At 42.7% G+C, this 17,172-nt stretch overlaps 1 protein-coding gene across 2 annotated transcripts in view; it reads left to right on the top strand.

Moving 5' to 3' along the window:
* E2F7 (E2F transcription factor 7) overlaps positions 1–11,231 on the top strand; it is a 39,424-nt gene extending 28,193 nt beyond the window's left edge. For both annotated transcript variants that reach the window (XM_032346930.1, XM_032346931.1), the window contains exons 8-13: positions 306–491; positions 970–1,042; positions 3,391–3,859; positions 4,923–5,178; positions 6,667–7,088; positions 8,220–11,231. In XM_032346930.1, the coding sequence (XP_032202821.1) occupies positions 306–491; positions 970–1,042; positions 3,391–3,859; positions 4,923–5,178; positions 6,667–7,088; positions 8,220–8,390 (1,577 nt within the window). In that variant the 3' untranslated portion in view covers positions 8,391–11,231. The remainder of the gene's footprint in view (positions 1–305; positions 492–969; positions 1,043–3,390; positions 3,860–4,922; positions 5,179–6,666; positions 7,089–8,219) is intronic.
* Positions 11,232–17,172: the final 5,941 nt, after the last annotated feature.

Consider the following 17,172-nt stretch of genomic DNA (forward strand, 5'->3'; position numbering starts at 1 on the left):
GTCAGGTCCGTTCTAATTTGGGTTGGAGAACATCTTGCTCTATTTTTGTTGCAGTTTAGATAATTTTAGAATATATGTGGATTCAGTTTCACTTTATAGTCTTTTACTAACTCTTAAAAAATTAGTACATCAAAAGAAATTGGGGTTTGAGACAAGGCTCATAAAATTCCTTTGATTGTCTTAGTTTTTAATTTATAGAGAAGCTCCATTACAATTACAGGCTCTCAAAGCTATATCTTTAAAAGACTAAAATTATCCAGAATTACAGCTATATAACAACACTACCAATTCTCTCATTTATTTAGATGAAGAACTAGTGGATGTTTCTGCATCTGTCTTACCAGAATTGAAAAGAGAAACATATGGCCAGATTCAAGTCTGTGCAAAACAGAGGCTGGCTCGACATGGTTCTTTCAGCACAGTTCAGGCTTCTGAGAGGATCCAGAGGAAAGTGAACTCGGAGCCCAGCAGCCCTTATAAAGAGGAACAAGGTATCTGCCTTTCCATATTCTGTGGAATCAGTTGTCCTGTAACAGTCACTCTACCCAGGCATTTTAAAATAAGCTGACTCTAGGCCCTGCCGTTTCTTCCACTTACCTGAAGTGAAATGATGGTTGGGGGTAAAAGAGTTGCTTGTTTCACAGGAAGTGAACATGGCCCCATGCCTGAAATTCACCCTAGTCCACCAGTGAAGATTAGCTGGTTTGCCAGGGTTGGTCTGTTTGATGCATGTCAGACATTCATCAGATTTACAAAGCAACACTTGCTTTGTTTTCTTTCTAATTATTGATAAGACCTAAATTCCCCATTAACAGCTAGCATCTGGAAATTTCTCTCTTTGAATCAAAATCGGAATGGATTTCAGATAATCTTATAATCCCTGAGCAGTGAATAATGAATCCAGCTGTATATAATTGGTGTGTATAAATCCCCTGCCATATTTTGTTAGAGTTTTATTTTTCTTTTCAGGGTCAGGTGGCTACTCCTTAGAAATTGGAAGTCTGGCAGCTGTTTACCGACAGAAAATAGAAGACAGTTCACAGTGAGTAGTCTTCAAAAACTCTGAGTGTATTCTTTTTTGTTTTTTTAAGATTTTATTTATTTGAGAGTGAGAGAGAGACAAAAAGAGTGTAAACAAGGGGAGGGGCAGAGGAAGAAGCAGAGTCCCCACTGAGCAGGGAGCCCAATGTGGGCTCAATCCCAGGACCCCAAGATCATGACCTAAGCCAAAGGCAGACGCTTAACCGACTGAGCCACCCAGGTGCCCTGAGTGTATTCTTTTCTATTTTCTGGTGTTAACTTTGACTCCATTGAAATGCCACCTATCAGAATGTAAATTTTAGCAGTCTTGCTCCTAAGTCAGCCATTTGTACATTAAGAATTTTCTGGGTTTTCCCTTTGTGCTCATCATTGTGTTGGATGTAGCATCAGGGACACAAAAGTATGAAAAATTTATACCCTAAACTAGTGAAAGCTTATAGGGGAAAAAAATAAAAATAAATACATTGATAAAAGACAGTTTACTACTAACATGGCCCTGAGAACCGATAATTGTAGTTCTTGGAATCATTTGTCATTGCTGTAGCTAACTTTGTTTATGAACCACCAGGTCCCATTCTGAAAGTTTTATGTGTAGTAACTCATCTAATCACAACAACAGTCGTTTGAGATTGGTACTCTCATCTTTATTTTACAGAAAGGAAACAGAAACCCAAAGAGGTTAAATAACTTGCCCAAGGGCACAGTGCTAAGAAGGGATAGAGCCAGGATTCAAACCCAGGCCATCAGACTCAAGTTTTGGGTCTGATTTTGAAAGAAATCACATATTATGGGAGGAAGCAGAGGAAATGTTAATGTGGGAATAAGAGAGGATTTTAATGACTGATTTGGGAAGAAACAGATTGTGAGGAAGGGTCAGGGAGTATGGGGACCATACACTGATAAGTTTAGCCATAAAGATTTGTACAAATAGGAAAGCAAAAGGAAACCTCGTTCATAAAAAGAACTCGGGGTGTTGGAGGTGAATAGGTCAAACTGGCAAAAAAAAAAAAAAAATTTAGAAGCCCGGTAGAAGAGTTTGGGTTTATGAGACAGACAGTAAAGACCTACAGCAGACTTCCTTGAGAACAACTATGGCTGTTTGAAGCAGGCGGAATGGCCCATCTGCAGCCATTCTGGTGCGGGTCTGAGCTTTGTCAGCTGCAGATGGAAAGGAGTGGAAATCAGTGTAAGACGGTGAGTCAGCACAACTTACCAAGATAGAAAGCGGCCTCACAAAGGACACCTAGGTCTCAGATGATGGTGCTGCTATTGGTGGAGATGCGGAGGGTGAAGGTAGATGACTGGGGGTAGGTAGGACGGTGGGGGTTGTACTCAGTATGGGTATTTGGAGCTTCACAGAGCTGAGTAGTAGTGATTTCTCATTCAGAGGGGCTGCGACCAGAGAGCTTTACTCATCTCTGCAGCCCAGGGCCCTCCATCTGATTCCCAGCAGCATGTGGACAACAAGACAAGGCAAAGTACATCTTACTGATTCCATCAAAAAGGCTCAAAGAAATCCCTCTCCTCTGTTTACTGTTCTTAAAGGAGTCTTAAACGGGTTTTCCTCATCTGTTTCCAAAAATACACTAATGACATAAATGTTTTTTTGTTATTTAGAAATCTTTCTGTATAAAAGGCCCAGACATTGTTTTTAATCTATTAAATAGGGCTTAATTTTGAATGAATTGTGCCTAAAAATTGGAATTCTGAGCAGAATAAGAATGACAGAAAATAATTTAGTAGATAACTTTATTTCCTCACTCACTGCCCACTCCATTTGTCGCACAGTGGATTTGAGACAAACCAGATGTGTCCTTTAAATGAACCTCTGGTCCAGTCTCGGCTCTCTACCCAGAATATCATTCAGTGCCTGAGTGTCAGCCCTGTCTTCTTTACACTCAAGCAGGCCGGTTGACCTTCAATAGGCTGATCAGTCACTGATCACTCAGTCACTCACTTTTCCTCCCTCATCAACTGGCAAGGGGTAACTATCATTGTAATTATGTAAAATTATTATATTATGTTAGTCATGGGGCACCTGTGGGCCTGCTATGGGGTAGCAGTCACTACGTGCTGATAACGATTAGACATAGAGGAGGCAGGGGAGAGCCGGTGTGATCTCTAAGCTGAGAGTCCCCCAAGGGCTCACCCACCCCATCCCTAACCATCTGTCCAGGTTGTATGGTCATCTGCTCTGGAGTCAGCTCGTAGGTGCTCAGGGACACACTTTAGTATCAGCTTGAGCAGCATTATCTCATTTCTGCTTTGGTACGTCTCTCTTTGGGAAAGCAGAGAATCTGATGGATTGTGGTAACTTGATGGGACCCATTATGTTCCTTTTTACTGCAGGAGGAAAGCCTTTGTCAGTAAGAGAGTGATGCCTCCGTCAGGCAGCCTGGACCCTGCTGCTCCTTTCCATGGCTTGTCTGTTGACTCAGAATATTCTGCTAATCCTTTACCACACCAAGTATTTTCTGTGGCCCAAACGGACCTGCAGGCCTTCTCCATGCAGAACAGTCTGACTGGACGAATGAGTGTCTCACCAGCTTCGGCTGCCTCGGACATGGAGACCCTGAAACCAGCCCTGCTGGCCGGCCAGCCGGTGGTATACGTGCCCTCCACCTCGCTGTTCATGTTGTACGGGAGCCTCCAGGAGGGACCGTCCCCAGGGTCCAGCTCGGGGTCGGAGAGGGACCCATCCACACCCTCAGTTCAGAAGCGCCTTGGGGAGGAGAAGAGGCCTCAGGAGGAGGAGCCAGCCACTAAAAGACAGAGCAGGGACTACGAAGACAGCCCTCTAGCTCTTGTTGTGCCCAAGGTAAGGGAGTTCGGGTGTACAGATGTACAGATGCTAATAAGCCATTGAGTCTGAAATGTGAGGTATTTCAGGTGTTGCTTATATAATTAAGCCCAGGACTGGCTCTGCCATAAAATCTTGCCATAAAGTAGTACCATAATAAAAGTGACTTTTATAAAATTCCCACTTTGCATAAAATGCTAAAAAGTATAAAAGAAAAAAAAAGACGCATAATCCTACCACATAGAGTCAGTCAGTCAGTGTGTTTGTATATTCCTCCCCGTCTTTTGGCTTATCCTTTTTTTCTTAAATGAGTTGAGGTCACTGACATAATCATCTGAACCCAGGATGCACCCGAGCTCCAGAGTCGGCAGTGTGGGGACTGCTGGTTTTCAGTGTCTGTGTCTGTCCTCATCACAGCTTAGAGATCCCGTTTCCCCAGCTACAAAACGAAGGGAACACAAATATGAGCTGTTCACATCTCCCACTTAGTAGCCATTCAGAGGTGAACAAGATCTGACCAGTCCAGCACTCAGGAAGCAGAAGCACGACCCTGGCAGGCATCTGTGCTGGGTTCACTAGGCACCCGCATGGAAATCAGTCTGTTACTGAGGATGCTTTCTCTTCTGTTCCTTTCTCTTGCCAGAGTGACTCCTTCTAATTTTGTATGTAGCCTGGGGTTGCAGAATGGCAGTAAAAGACTGACTGGTATATATAGGTCTTAGATAACCAAGACTGGCTTTGGGCCAGTCCTTCTGCAGTCGTTACTGGGCCACTCAAAGTCTGGAACCCACACCCTTTATGTGTCAGCAGCTCTGAAATTTATCTCTGTCTAAACACAAGGGCCAGCCTGTCATTGTTAAAACTCCATCATGTCTATGCTTAAGAATCCTAAGCCTATAGAAGTACGTGATGGGACAATGATTTTCAGACCACTGTAATAAGCATGACTGAAACAACAGACACACGCAATTCGGTGTGGCACACATTGGTCTTTGACCTCTTTGTTTATGTGTTCGCTGTGTTGAGAAAGCTGCTATTGTGATTTTTCTTGCTTTTCCGGTTCCTCATTGACTGTGCGTAGAAACCCTCAGAGTCCACAGTCGTTGCCTCCCCCAGAACCCCTCGTAACAGTGGCTCTGTACCCCTCGAAGACATTCACATGGAGGCCCAAGTCTCAGCTGCAGAGGAGCCTTCGGCAAAGGCCACAGCCAACTGCTTTGTTTCTTCTGAGTGGGGAAATCCTTCGGGAGACACAGAGATCGAAAAGTCTTCAAAAGAAAATGAAAGCACCAAAGAGCCCTCTTTGCAACAGTACCTTTACGTGCAGTCACCGGCCGGTAAGGAGGGTCCTTGTGTCTTAGGGCCCCTTGGGGTGGTCGGGTCATAAATTAGATTTTTACATCTTTTCCATGTCACCTGACGAAGTGGTTCATCAGTGAGCTGCTGTCTACACAGCCTCTGAACCATTTCACTCTCGGCCCTTTCTTTCCCTCCGTCAATGAAATGAAGGTAGAGGCTGCTATCACTTTGGCCAACTTGAAGGAAACTATGAAAATAATTAGGGCAAGTCATCTTTTTTAAATGCATTAAACTTTTGGCCACCTTGTACAGCTAGCGTGCTGATGTCTTGAATATCCAGACGTACTCAGCATGTCACTGTGGTCGAGGGCCTGGTCTAGAGAGGGCTGGACATTAGAGCCACTCATTACCTCCATGAACTTCAATACTAAGGCGTCCTCGTGGTAAAGCAGCACTAACGATGGCACCTGTGCCAGGTGGGTGCTCTCAAAACTGGATTACATTTTATAGATTACATTTTATAGATACATTGAAACACTTCAGATGATAGTGCCTGACAGTAAGACTCCAACGCTGTCAGTGTTTTGAAATAAAGCTGAAATATAATAGATCCCTAATTTTTAAGACCCCGCATTGTGTACATAAATCTGCTCTCGATGCAGAGACTTAAATTGATTTTCCTGAGTTTTCCATTCATTTCATAGGTTAGGTAGGTTTTACTATTGAGTTATCTACAAAACATTCTTTATTCCATTAGCAAATATTTTCCGAGGGTTTGATATAAGCATGATATTCAAAGGTGCAGACACACCGATAAACAAGAAACAGACTCAGTCCCAGCTGAATGGAAATGACAGCCCAGCACTGGGATTCTTAGCTTTTGCTGACACTATGGTAAAGCCTGTGGATTCCTCCTCAGAATGTTTTAAAAATGCATAGAATTAATAAATACATAGGATAACAAAGGAGGCCAATTATATTGAAATACCATTAGAAAAAATAATTTTTTAAATTATAGTAATAAGAAGATCCGACAGTAGTTCCAGTGTTATAATTTCAAAGTCGTAATGTCCTTGACAGTCTAGTAACAATCTCCCATAGCTCTAATGTTATAGGAATATATATGTGCTTTTTACTAGTGACAAATTCCAGTGCTAGTAATACTGTTGGATTTGTTGCCTGTGATCCAAGTTGAGGGAGATATAAATTTGTTTGAAGTTTACAAAAATAAAGATAAAATTTTTCCCAGCCAAGTTCACTTTCCTCCTCAATTTGCATTCGGTGGAACACATGTTAATTGACTCTCTCCGGAGACACTGACCTCCCCCACATTATCCCCCAGTGGGGTGGGATTTCAGGGGGGGTCCACTGCTGGGGAGAAGCGGTGCAGGGTGGGGAGAGCAAGGAAGGGAGTTGGCCTGGTCAGGTGGAATTCATTCACCGTGGGTTCCCATTTGGAAGGGCCGTGGGGGACATGTGCTGGAAACGTACATTCTGTTGACTTTCACCTTGTTCTTCTGTTTCAGGATTAAATGGTTTCAATGTGCTCTTATCTGGCGGTCAGAACCCCCATGCCGTGGGACCCCCTTCAGGTCAGCTGCCATCCCTCAGCATTCCTTGCATGGTCTTACCATCTCCCACGCTGGGCTCTTTCCCCGTCCTCTATTCTCCCACGATGGCCAGGCCGCTTTCCTCTGCCCCCGGTGCTCTCCCAAATGGGGGACCTGTGAATTTTGGCTTGCCTGGCCTCGGATCAACAGCTCATCTTCTCATCGGCCCTGCAAACATGGTTAATCCAAAATCATCAGCACTCCCCTCCGCAGACCCTCAGCTTCAGGGTCCGCTCTCACTCAACCTGAGTCCAGAGATGCCAAGATCACACCACGTCATCCAGCCTGAATCCCCTGTGTACGCGGGGCATCCTGTCCCCATAGTAAAATTACAACAGGTGAGTCATGCCGTGAGCCCGGGAAGGTCATCATTCTGCGATGGGGTCAGTTCAGTCTGCATTTCATGAGCTTTGTTTTTAGTCTCCTGCCAGTAGTACAGAGGCTCCAGGTCAGGGTCTACCCAGCTTCTGTTGGGGACTGGCGGCTAGAGATGCTGTGCTTTGAAGACAAAAATATTTTTTAGTTGTCAGTATGTTCCTTAAAATTAAAGGGATTTATTTCTAGGATGGTTCAGGGGGCTTGTTGATGAATGCTGAATATTCCGATGTTTTCTCCAGGCTTTCATTTCATTAGATGAGTGACAGAAGAGCACACACACACAAATGTACATATATGAATTTTATAATCAATATTAATTGATCAGTACTGTATTTCCCCCAAACTCCCATTTGTAGTCAACAAGCATGTGTTGGTGCCTTAGGCATTGTCCAGAGTTGTTCCTTTCTCTCACGGAGACAGAGTTTTATACAAATATTTTAGACAAATAGTATTTTAGACAAATAGTCAGAGGCTCCCAAGTTTGCTAGATGTTGAAATTAAACAAGTTAGTTTTTAAACAAGGTGATGAGAATGTGCTCTCTGATCACCAGTCATGTGCCAGGCATCCAGCCAGTTAAGATAGGAAAGTAAACAGGATAATCGTCCCTGCCCTTTTAGGGCACGTTAAGGAGATCAATATGCAACATATAACAGAAGAAGATACATAGTAGCAAGTGATGAAAAAGAGCCAAGATGCACATACTTACTGTATGCCTAGCATGGCCCAAAGTGCTTTATAAATATTATCTTGTCTAATTCGTGCAGCCCCGTGAAGTCGTCACCTTTGTCACCCCCACTGTATGGATGAAAACACCGAGGCACAGCTTGGCTAAGTAGTTTGCCCGTGTCAGCCAGCTAGTCGTGCTGGTGGCACGCTCCCAGCCTCTTCGTTAGGCAGCCTTTCCGCACACAAAACAAAGAAGTGAATTTCCGGTTGTGGGAAGTGTTGGGGAGGAGACAAAGCAGAGGAGTGGGGCAGAAAAGCGAAAAGAAGAATGCCGCATAAAGATCGTACTGACACAGGTCAAGAAAGAGCTTAGTTCAGAGACTGAGAACAATTTGACTTCGCCTGTTTGTGTTTGCTCTTTTAGTCCCCAGTTCCCGTGACCCCCAAGAGCATCCGACGCACACATCGTGAGACATTTTTCAAGACGCCTGGCAGCCTGGGAGACCCTGTCCTTAGGAGAAGAGAAAGGAATCTGACACGAAACACCAGCTCAGCGCAGAGGAGACTTGAAATCCCCAGCAGCGAGGCTGACTAATCCAACGCTGTGCCAGACGGGTGTGGGCCCCCCCACCCCGCCCCGTGCCAGACGGGGGTGCCCCCCCGCCCCGACCTGACCTTCCCCATCCCAGGTGATGCCCTGACACTGAATGCAAAGCAGGACGCAGACCATCCGGTCTTCGGCACACATCGTCCTCTTTCACCCACCGGTTCTAATGTTAACTTCCCATCATCATGAATCATCTATTCTTGAAAGCAACTGTTATTAATTGTGCATTTAATATCAGCTAGAGTCCAGACTCTGCGCGTGGTGTCACAGTGAAAGCACCGACTGACTTCTGTGGTTTCGATTCAAGAATCCTCTTATTGCTGGAAGCCGATCTGAACAGGCTACTGGAGCCTTGTGGTTTTTCTACTGGGGGAGGGGGCTGTCTAGCACTTAACTAGGGTGAGCATTCTTGGCAGGTTTTTCCCCTCGCCCTGAGCATAGATCTGTGGTGAGAGAAACTTCTTTTCTGCAGTTTATAAAAAGCTACTGCTTCCTTAGGCTTCATCAGGAAGCCGACCCCAGTTGTGAATCCTATGGTATTATTTATTTTGTTCCTGAAATGGGATTTAGTGCAAGAAGTTTACAACGACAGCAAAATACATGTTTTTCAGGGTATGACGACTTGAATGTTTATACTTTCTTCCTATAATTTGCCCTGCACTTACGTTACAACCTACTAATAATGTGGATAGATGTGTATGCAGACGGAATGTTACGACCAAAATAACTGTGAACGGCACCCTTGCTATCATGAACTGTGCTGACCCTGTCTGGGCATGAGAAGCAAGATGAACGCTAGCAGCCTAAGAGCTGACCTGTGTGAACATTAAGGTTTTATTGTTCATTTGTAAAAGTCCTACCATGTGCAGTTTCCTTCACCACATGCCCCGTGGGTTGTTTTTTTTTTTTTTTTTTTTTTTAATTTAAATATTAACTGTAGAGTATCAGGTATGGATGCCTTTGAAGGATATCTGTCTATTGAATAAATCAGGAAGGTAGCAAGTGATTATATGGAAAATTGGAACCTAGATGGGACCTTCTGGTAGAATTCTGAAGCATAATGATGTAGAAATTGATATAGGACCAATAGGTGATCATTTTATTTTTTTTTTCCTTTGGCTTTTTTTTTCTTTATTTGTGGAAGGGTAAGAGGGAATATGGACACGTTATGTTCAGTATCCAAGAGTATTCAAACCAGTTATTTTTCAGAATGTTTCTGAAAAATAAGAGCGGTGAGTGCAGGGATTCATTGTTCTAGCATGAATACAATTCTGGAAACTTTATGCAATACCCCTTTGTTAAACCATACTGCTTTAGGATTTCATTAAGTAGCCAGACTAGTTCTTTATATTCCTAGGTTTATTGACGTACCTCAATCTTGTCTCTTCCAGTAAATGCCTTCCTCTCTCCTTTTTTTTTCCTTCCCTCCTTCCTTTCCTCTTTCTTTTTCAAGCTTCTGTCTTAGATTTGGAATCTTGGTGTAGGATTCTATTTTATTTTTATTTTTGGACCCAATAAAATGTTATATGAAATAAAAATATTAATTTAAGAGACTCTGGGAGTCTGACTAAAGTAGCTTTATATTAACTACACGATACTATTAGCATTATTACACCCACAAGATTTTTGAAAACTTGAGGTAGGTAGCCAGATTAAATAAATTTGTTATATAAAATTTTTTATCAACACTAAACTTTTGAAGTTTACAAGATGGCTTTTTTTTTTCTTTTCCTTTTTTTTTTTTTACAATCTTTTCTAGTGTTAAACAGATAAAATTATGGTTCTAATCCACAATCTCCCAGTAACTATTACCCGGAGCTAATATGAGGAGTTCCCTTAAACAAAAATATGCCTTTTTCAGTGAAAGTACAGGACACACAGCATCCCTAGCCACACAGGGTATGTGCATGTTTAAATCCACCATGCTTAAAAACTTCCACAAAATATTTTCACTTGTGAGGTCTACATTTAGATGAAATCACAATCTGATTTTCCCCACACTGTTTTTGGACGCTCGCCACTTACTATTTTAACTTCTTTGCTTTCCTTTTTTTCTTTTTTTTTAAATTCTGTTCATGATATGACCATATAAACCTCAGAGAATTCACGGTTTCTTGGGGGATGTGAAGAAGCAACCCCATAAATCAGAATATTATGACTTTGTGACCATACTCAGCAACAGAAAACGGAGAAGCAACTTGTTTTGTATTCAGTGTCCGCTTTTTAATGTGGCTTTGTGATGTGTAAAAAGATAAAAATAAAACAATGCAGGGGTTGTTTCTGTCAGGAAAGCATAGCAAAGCTGCTAAGCTAGACTTGGGTATTCGGGGTAGTGAAGAAGCAATGGCAATCTTAAATCTATCATTGTATAACTTAGTAACAGACAAAATAATTGTTGGGGATCCTGCTAAGGAAATGCAGCTTTGACTTGGCAATGAGGGAGGTATGTGTACCCTACACTGTCCAGGGTTTGTGAAACCCTTTCATTCTGGTACAAGAGTTGGGAGTATAACGTTTATACTTGAATCTACCTACCAAGTTTACATTTCTCAATTCTTTTTTGTAAGGTGCTATTTCTGTATTTAAGTAACTTTGTTTTTTTTTATTCAATGTAAAGCTGCTTTCAGCTAATCTTATTGCACTGCTAGTTTTGTGTAGGTATTAATTTTATTGCTGCTTACTGCTTTCATCTTCATACTATTTAGCTGTTCTTTTTTCTAATGGCTATATTTATAGCTATCTACTTGTAACTTTACTACATGTAAACTGATTTGTTTCTCTTTTAGAAAGATATTAAGCTTTATAAATTAGCAATAAAAATTAATTCATTTCACGAGATGTTGGTTGTATTTGGTGGTGGGCCGTGTGTACCAATTTCAGCAAAACCATTACTTCTTGTAGCACAGCTAACCAGGCCCTCCGAAACCCGATCCTTTTATTGAGCCCTCCCGGTAGTTCCCAAACAAAAAACGTAATGTATCACAATTGTACGGGAGCTTGAGAGGGTAGGAGGATGATGCCCTTGAGCTTCGGATTTCTACTGCGACAGACTCTCAGGTTCAGAGCTTCTGGATGATTCTGAGGCTTATCCACTTCTAAGAATCACTTTCCCAACTTCTCATGACATCTGCAAGGTTAAATGCTTCCCATTCTAACAAATGCCTACCCTTACTTAGTTCAGAGCCAAATTCTATTGTTAACCCTCACTTTCAGATAAACTCTGAACAGACCTCATCTCATATTCCCTACTTTGTTATACTTGCAGAGTCATTTAGGTTACGTGGTTTTCGGTCCCTCCTGCTAAATTGTGAGGTCTTAGGGAAAACAAGAGCTTTGAAACCCCAGTATCAAACCCAGTCTGGGTACTCAGCAGCCCCCAAAATGGTGAACGGAGGAACTATAGGACCCCCTACAATAGGGCCTACACTTTCGCTAGGGCTGTTTGAGTCCTCTCTCACCAATTATTTCACTGCGACCTCCTCATTCTGACACATCACTTCCTGTCCCAGTCCATAGCCTCCCTTATCACAAGACATATACAGTTGACCCTTGAACACCACGGGGTTTAGGGGGCGCCGACCCCTATGCCAGAAAAGTCCAGCATAACAAACTTCCCCAAAACGTAACTACTAATAGTCTACTGTTGACCAGAACTTTACCAATAACAACACATTTTAAATAAGTGCTGGATATTGTATTCCGACAATAAACCTAGAGAAAAGAAAATGTTAAAATCATAAGGAAGAGAAAATGTGCTTACAGTACTGTATGTATTGAAAAAAGTCCATGTAAGTGGACCTGTGCAGTCCAAGTCCATGTCATTCAAGGGCTAGCTGATTGAGAAAACAGCATAAAATTGCTTCTACACAAACGCCAGTATTAGGATCTCACTAGCATACAGTTAGTGGTATATTATGTTATAATGGAGTTGCGCTGTTATTACAGGCATCTACCAATATCTTCTCCCATCCGCCCCTCCTTGTTGGTCTTTAATGGTGTAAGTGTACTGAACAAGCAGGACTCATGAGGTAATCATGAAAGCGATTTTGTCTCCTGGTGTTCCTTTTAAGCCTGGTTAACAGAGGTAACACATTCGCCCCAGTATGAACACTAGGTCAGGTGCTGTGTCTTCTCTGGTTATAGTCAATAATAGAACTGCTAACAGTCATTTTAAGTTACAAAGACAGTCTCAATTTATTATGCAAATGAGCATTTAAAACTTCTGCCCCTGGGGCTCAAGATGAGCAAAGAGGGCATGGATCTTTGCTTCTACTGAGCATTTCCCCTTCCTCGGCGTACTTGCATAGATTTCTAAGCCCAGCAAGGTCGAAGTGTGGGAACATTTGCCTGAACTTCCCGCAATGCAGGCAATACATTTTCCTCAGCTGCTATTCTCCTTTAGTCTCTGGTTTTCCTGCAGTCCATTCCACACAGGCTCTTGGGCAGGATTTTAGAACAGTCCCAGGCTAGGACCATCTGCCATTAGCCCACCTGAGGTGTCCTTTGCCCTGATTCTTGGAGAGAAGCCCCGGCAAAACTCATAGCAGCATCTCCTTCCTTTTGCTGCCAGAGCTACTGGCTCACCCATATCCCCTACATCAGCCAGAGTCTGACCCAGAGAAGAGATGCAAGCAATGACCCTTCCTTCCTGCTTCAGAGGCAGAGGTGTGTGGAGGCACAGTACAATTCTCCAAAGAAATCACAAAATCCATTTTGATTTCCATTTGCTCAACCTAAAGGCTTATGGTGAAGCGAATCCATAGTTGCATAACTTATTTGCAAAACCTGCTCTATCGATTCTTTGGAATGCCGCATCTATTAGAATTTGGTGCTACAGCCAAGCTATTTAACATCCTCTTACAATAGTTATAAACTTCCATTGTCCAAGAGTTGCATTTTTCTACATGATCGTTAAGTGCTTAATATCTCATAAAAGTAATCTTTGATAGCTATTAATTTTTTGTATTTGGATCAGTTTGATTAGGTCAATGTACTTTTGGACCTGAAAATGCCAAGAAATTAAGAAATAATAAAGTTAGAATAGTTTTCTTCTTTCCATCCCATTTTGTAAATAGCCTGCTTGTAGTCTTCAGCTGAACTGGTTCTTCTATATAAACACCCAGTCTTTCCCCAACTACACCCTGAAGAACTCAACTATGAATAGATATTAAGAGTCAAATAGAAGTGTAATTTTAAAATTAAACAGTTAATTTATTTGTACTACAGGATTTATTAGACTTAATTTTTGCAAGAAGAAATACAGTATATATAGAACATTTTTAAACTGGTTTGATAGTGGGACCGTTTTTTTTTTTTTTCTTAATGTGCAAAATTAGAGTTTGGCAAAAGTCACTTTAAGAAGCAATAAATTAATCCACCAAACAACTCTAAAACTTTCTTACACTTCACTGAAAAGAGAAAGGATCAATATTAGCTTCTTAAAGTCAGAGACCATACATTATTTATATCTGTATTCACAGTGTCTTCCATAAAATGTGTACCCAATTAAAAATGGGGAAGAACACTGGAGAATGAATTACCACAAATCACTAAAAAGAAACAACAACAACAGCAACAACAAAAAACCACCTTTGAAGGCTTTTTCGTTGCATGGCTCTAGGTACCTACGAGTTGTTGAATAAATAATAGTATAGTCTGTGTTTCTTCTTTTTTTAGTTTATTATTATATTTTTTAGATTTTATTCATTAGAGAGAGAGCAAGCACAAGAAAGGGGAGGGGCAGAGAGGGGGGAGATATAAAGGGGAAGGTGGATATGAAGGGGGAGGGGGAGAATCCCAAGCAGACTCTGAGCTAAGCAAGGAGCCCAGTGCCGGGCCCAATCCCAGGACCCTGAGACCATGACCTGAGCTGAAATCAACAGTCAGATGCTCAACTGAGCCACCCGGGGCCCTTCCTTTTCAGTCCAAAAGAATGTCCTCTACCAAGCCCACCAATGCTTATAAAATAAATTGAATTGTCATAACCCTGCTTCTGAGCTTTCAAGAGCATCCCACGCAGCATTTTCCTGACCCTTTTAGCATGGCTCTCTGGTCCTTTCACAGTCTGGCCCCAGCTTCCCCTCACAGCTCTAGACCCTAGAAATGGTCTATTGACCCTTACGTTCATTTCACTCCTCTTCCAAGCTCTTTATCACAGGTTCTGAAAGCTTGGGAACTAAATTTCTCAGATCCCATTGCTACCAGGTCCCAGTTGTGATTCTGTCAGTTATAAATCCTCTCATGCAGGGGGACGCCTGGGTGGCTCAGTTGGTTAAGCAGCTGCCTTCGGCTCAGGTCATGATCCCAGCGTCCTAGGATCAAGTCCCACATCGGGCTCCTTGCTCCGCAGGGAGCCTGCCTCTCCCTCTGACTCTGCCTGCCACTCTGCCTGTGCTCTCTCTCTCTCTCTGACAAATAAATAAATAAAATCTTTAAAAACAAACAAACAAATAAATAAATAAATCCTCTCGTGCAGGACTTGGTAGAGAGAAAAGCAGCTGGGGCTCTTCTTCCTCAAGCACAGACTGCCGCACACTGAGATTCTGCAGCAGCCAGACTTGATGCTACTGTCTAGTCCAAGACCATGTACCAGCCGTGATCCTGGCCACGGCTTCATGTTGTTCCCGACCATCAGGAGGAAACAGCACCCCCTGCAAGCTCTGGGGAGCAGCCATGGTGACATAATCTGAACACTTCTGTCTTCCCTGCCTTCAGTGATTTTATAAGCACCAAATTCCTGTATTAAAAACTTCCTGCTGGAAATACCTAGAATGTTTCCTGATTTCCACACAAAACCCAGCAGTCTTGTCTGCACCATTCTTCCCTTCTTCTCTTCCAGCCACCTCTGTCCATCATGTCACCCTCTGCGTCCACATTCCCCTTTGCATCCATGCCTTTGCCCCACCCACCCTCTCTTCCTAAAAGATCCAACTCCTGTTCCCACTCCTCTTTGTCCCATGGGCTGTTGCATATGCATCTGCCAAAATCCAGTTCAAATGTCCCTCTCTCAGGAAGAAGGAGTTGGTTTTCCCCACCACACCGTGAGACGCTCCCAGGCAGAAATTAAGTTTTTCTTATCTAGAGCCTAGCACCATGCTCAGTGAGTAGATGGATCAAGCTGAAGCTACATGATAGTGTACCCTGAGATCGGGGAGGCTCTAAGCACATCCACAACATGAAAATGGTGAATACCAGAAACAACAGCTGCTTCTTCTTCTTCTTTTTAAGATGTTATTTACTTATTTGAGAGAGAGTGTATGCACACAAGCAGCAGGAGCAGCAGGCAGAGGGAGAAGAGAGTCCCCGCTGAGCAGGGAGCCTGACGTAGGACTTGATTCTAGAATCCTGGGATCATGACCTGAGCCAAAGTCCGATGCTCAACTGACAGAGCCATCCAGGCCCCAGAAACAACAGCTTCTAACCAGCATCGGATCATACATAGCTCTACTCCACTGAAGTCATGCTAATCATTCATCCACTCAATAAATATTACCATTACTATGCAAAAGGAAGTACTCTTCTGTGTTGGGGGGGGTCAGCCCCTTTATCTCTTTTTTTATTTTTTTTAACAATTTTTTAAAGATTTTTTTATTTATTTGACAGACAGAGATCACAAGTAGGCAGAGAGGCAGGTGGGGGGTGGGGGTGGGGAATCAGGCTCCCCGCCGAGCAAAGAGCCGGAAATGGGGCTCCATCCCAGGACCCTGGGATCATGACCTGAGCTGAAGGCAGAGGCTTTAACCCACTGAGCCACCTAGTCGCCCCCCCATCTCTCTTTAATAATGGTACAGAATTATAGAAATGTAGTGCCAAAGGAACCTTAAACATCATCTTATTTACTCCCTTATTTTCCAGAGAAGAAATGGAAAACAAGGAGGTTAAGCGAATTACCCTGGGTTATACAGCTACTTAACTTCAAGGTTGAGGACAGAACCCAAGACTCCAAATGTTCCTATCCAGCATCTTTTTCCCTTCGCCATGCCACACCTATCAAGCTAAGGCAAAATCTTTTAACAAGATGTTGAAGGAGTCATCTGTACAAAACTATCTAGTTTTCAGCATGTGTGAATTTTACAGATCACTAACTTGGGAGTGCAGAATGTTGGGACTTTATTACACAAGCAGTGCTCTCTTTGCACAGCAAGCGGACACTGTGCAAAGTAACCTCAGCATTTATACTGGGTTTCAGAAGATACATAGGAGATTGCCAGGTAGAGGACAGAAACATCAGAGGTTGGAGGAGAGCATTTTAGGCAGAGGTGCAAATATGCATGGAGGAATAATTGTAATTGTTTTGTCATCTTTAAAACTCTCTATCCGGGTACCAGGTCGGTTAAGCATCTGACTCTTGATTTGGGCTCAGGTTATGATCTCAGGGTCGTGAGATCGAGCCACACATTGGGCACTACGCTGGGCATGGAGGCTGCTTAAGATTCTCTCTCTCCCTCTGCCCTCTCCCCCCTACCCCCACAAATAAACAGATAAATAAATATCTCTATCAAAACATCTAAGCTCCTTTACTATTGACTATAAATATTTAGGGAAATTAAAAAATAGTAAAACTAATATTTGTTAAATATGTAATCTAAAACATCAGAACATCAAGGGGGGTGCCTGCGAGGCTCAGTCAGTTAAGCATCCAACTCTTGATTTTGGCTCAGGTCATGGTCTCAAGATCATGGATCCAGCTTCAGGTCAGGCTCTGAGCTCTGCACAGAGTCTGCTTGAGATCTTTTCCCTCTCCTTCCGCCTCTGTCCCTCCCCCTACTCT

Source organism: Mustela erminea, chromosome 6, assembly GCF_009829155.1.
Source record: "Mustela erminea isolate mMusErm1 chromosome 6, mMusErm1.Pri, whole genome shotgun sequence".
Classification (NCBI taxonomy): domain Eukaryota; kingdom Metazoa; phylum Chordata; class Mammalia; order Carnivora; family Mustelidae; genus Mustela; species Mustela erminea.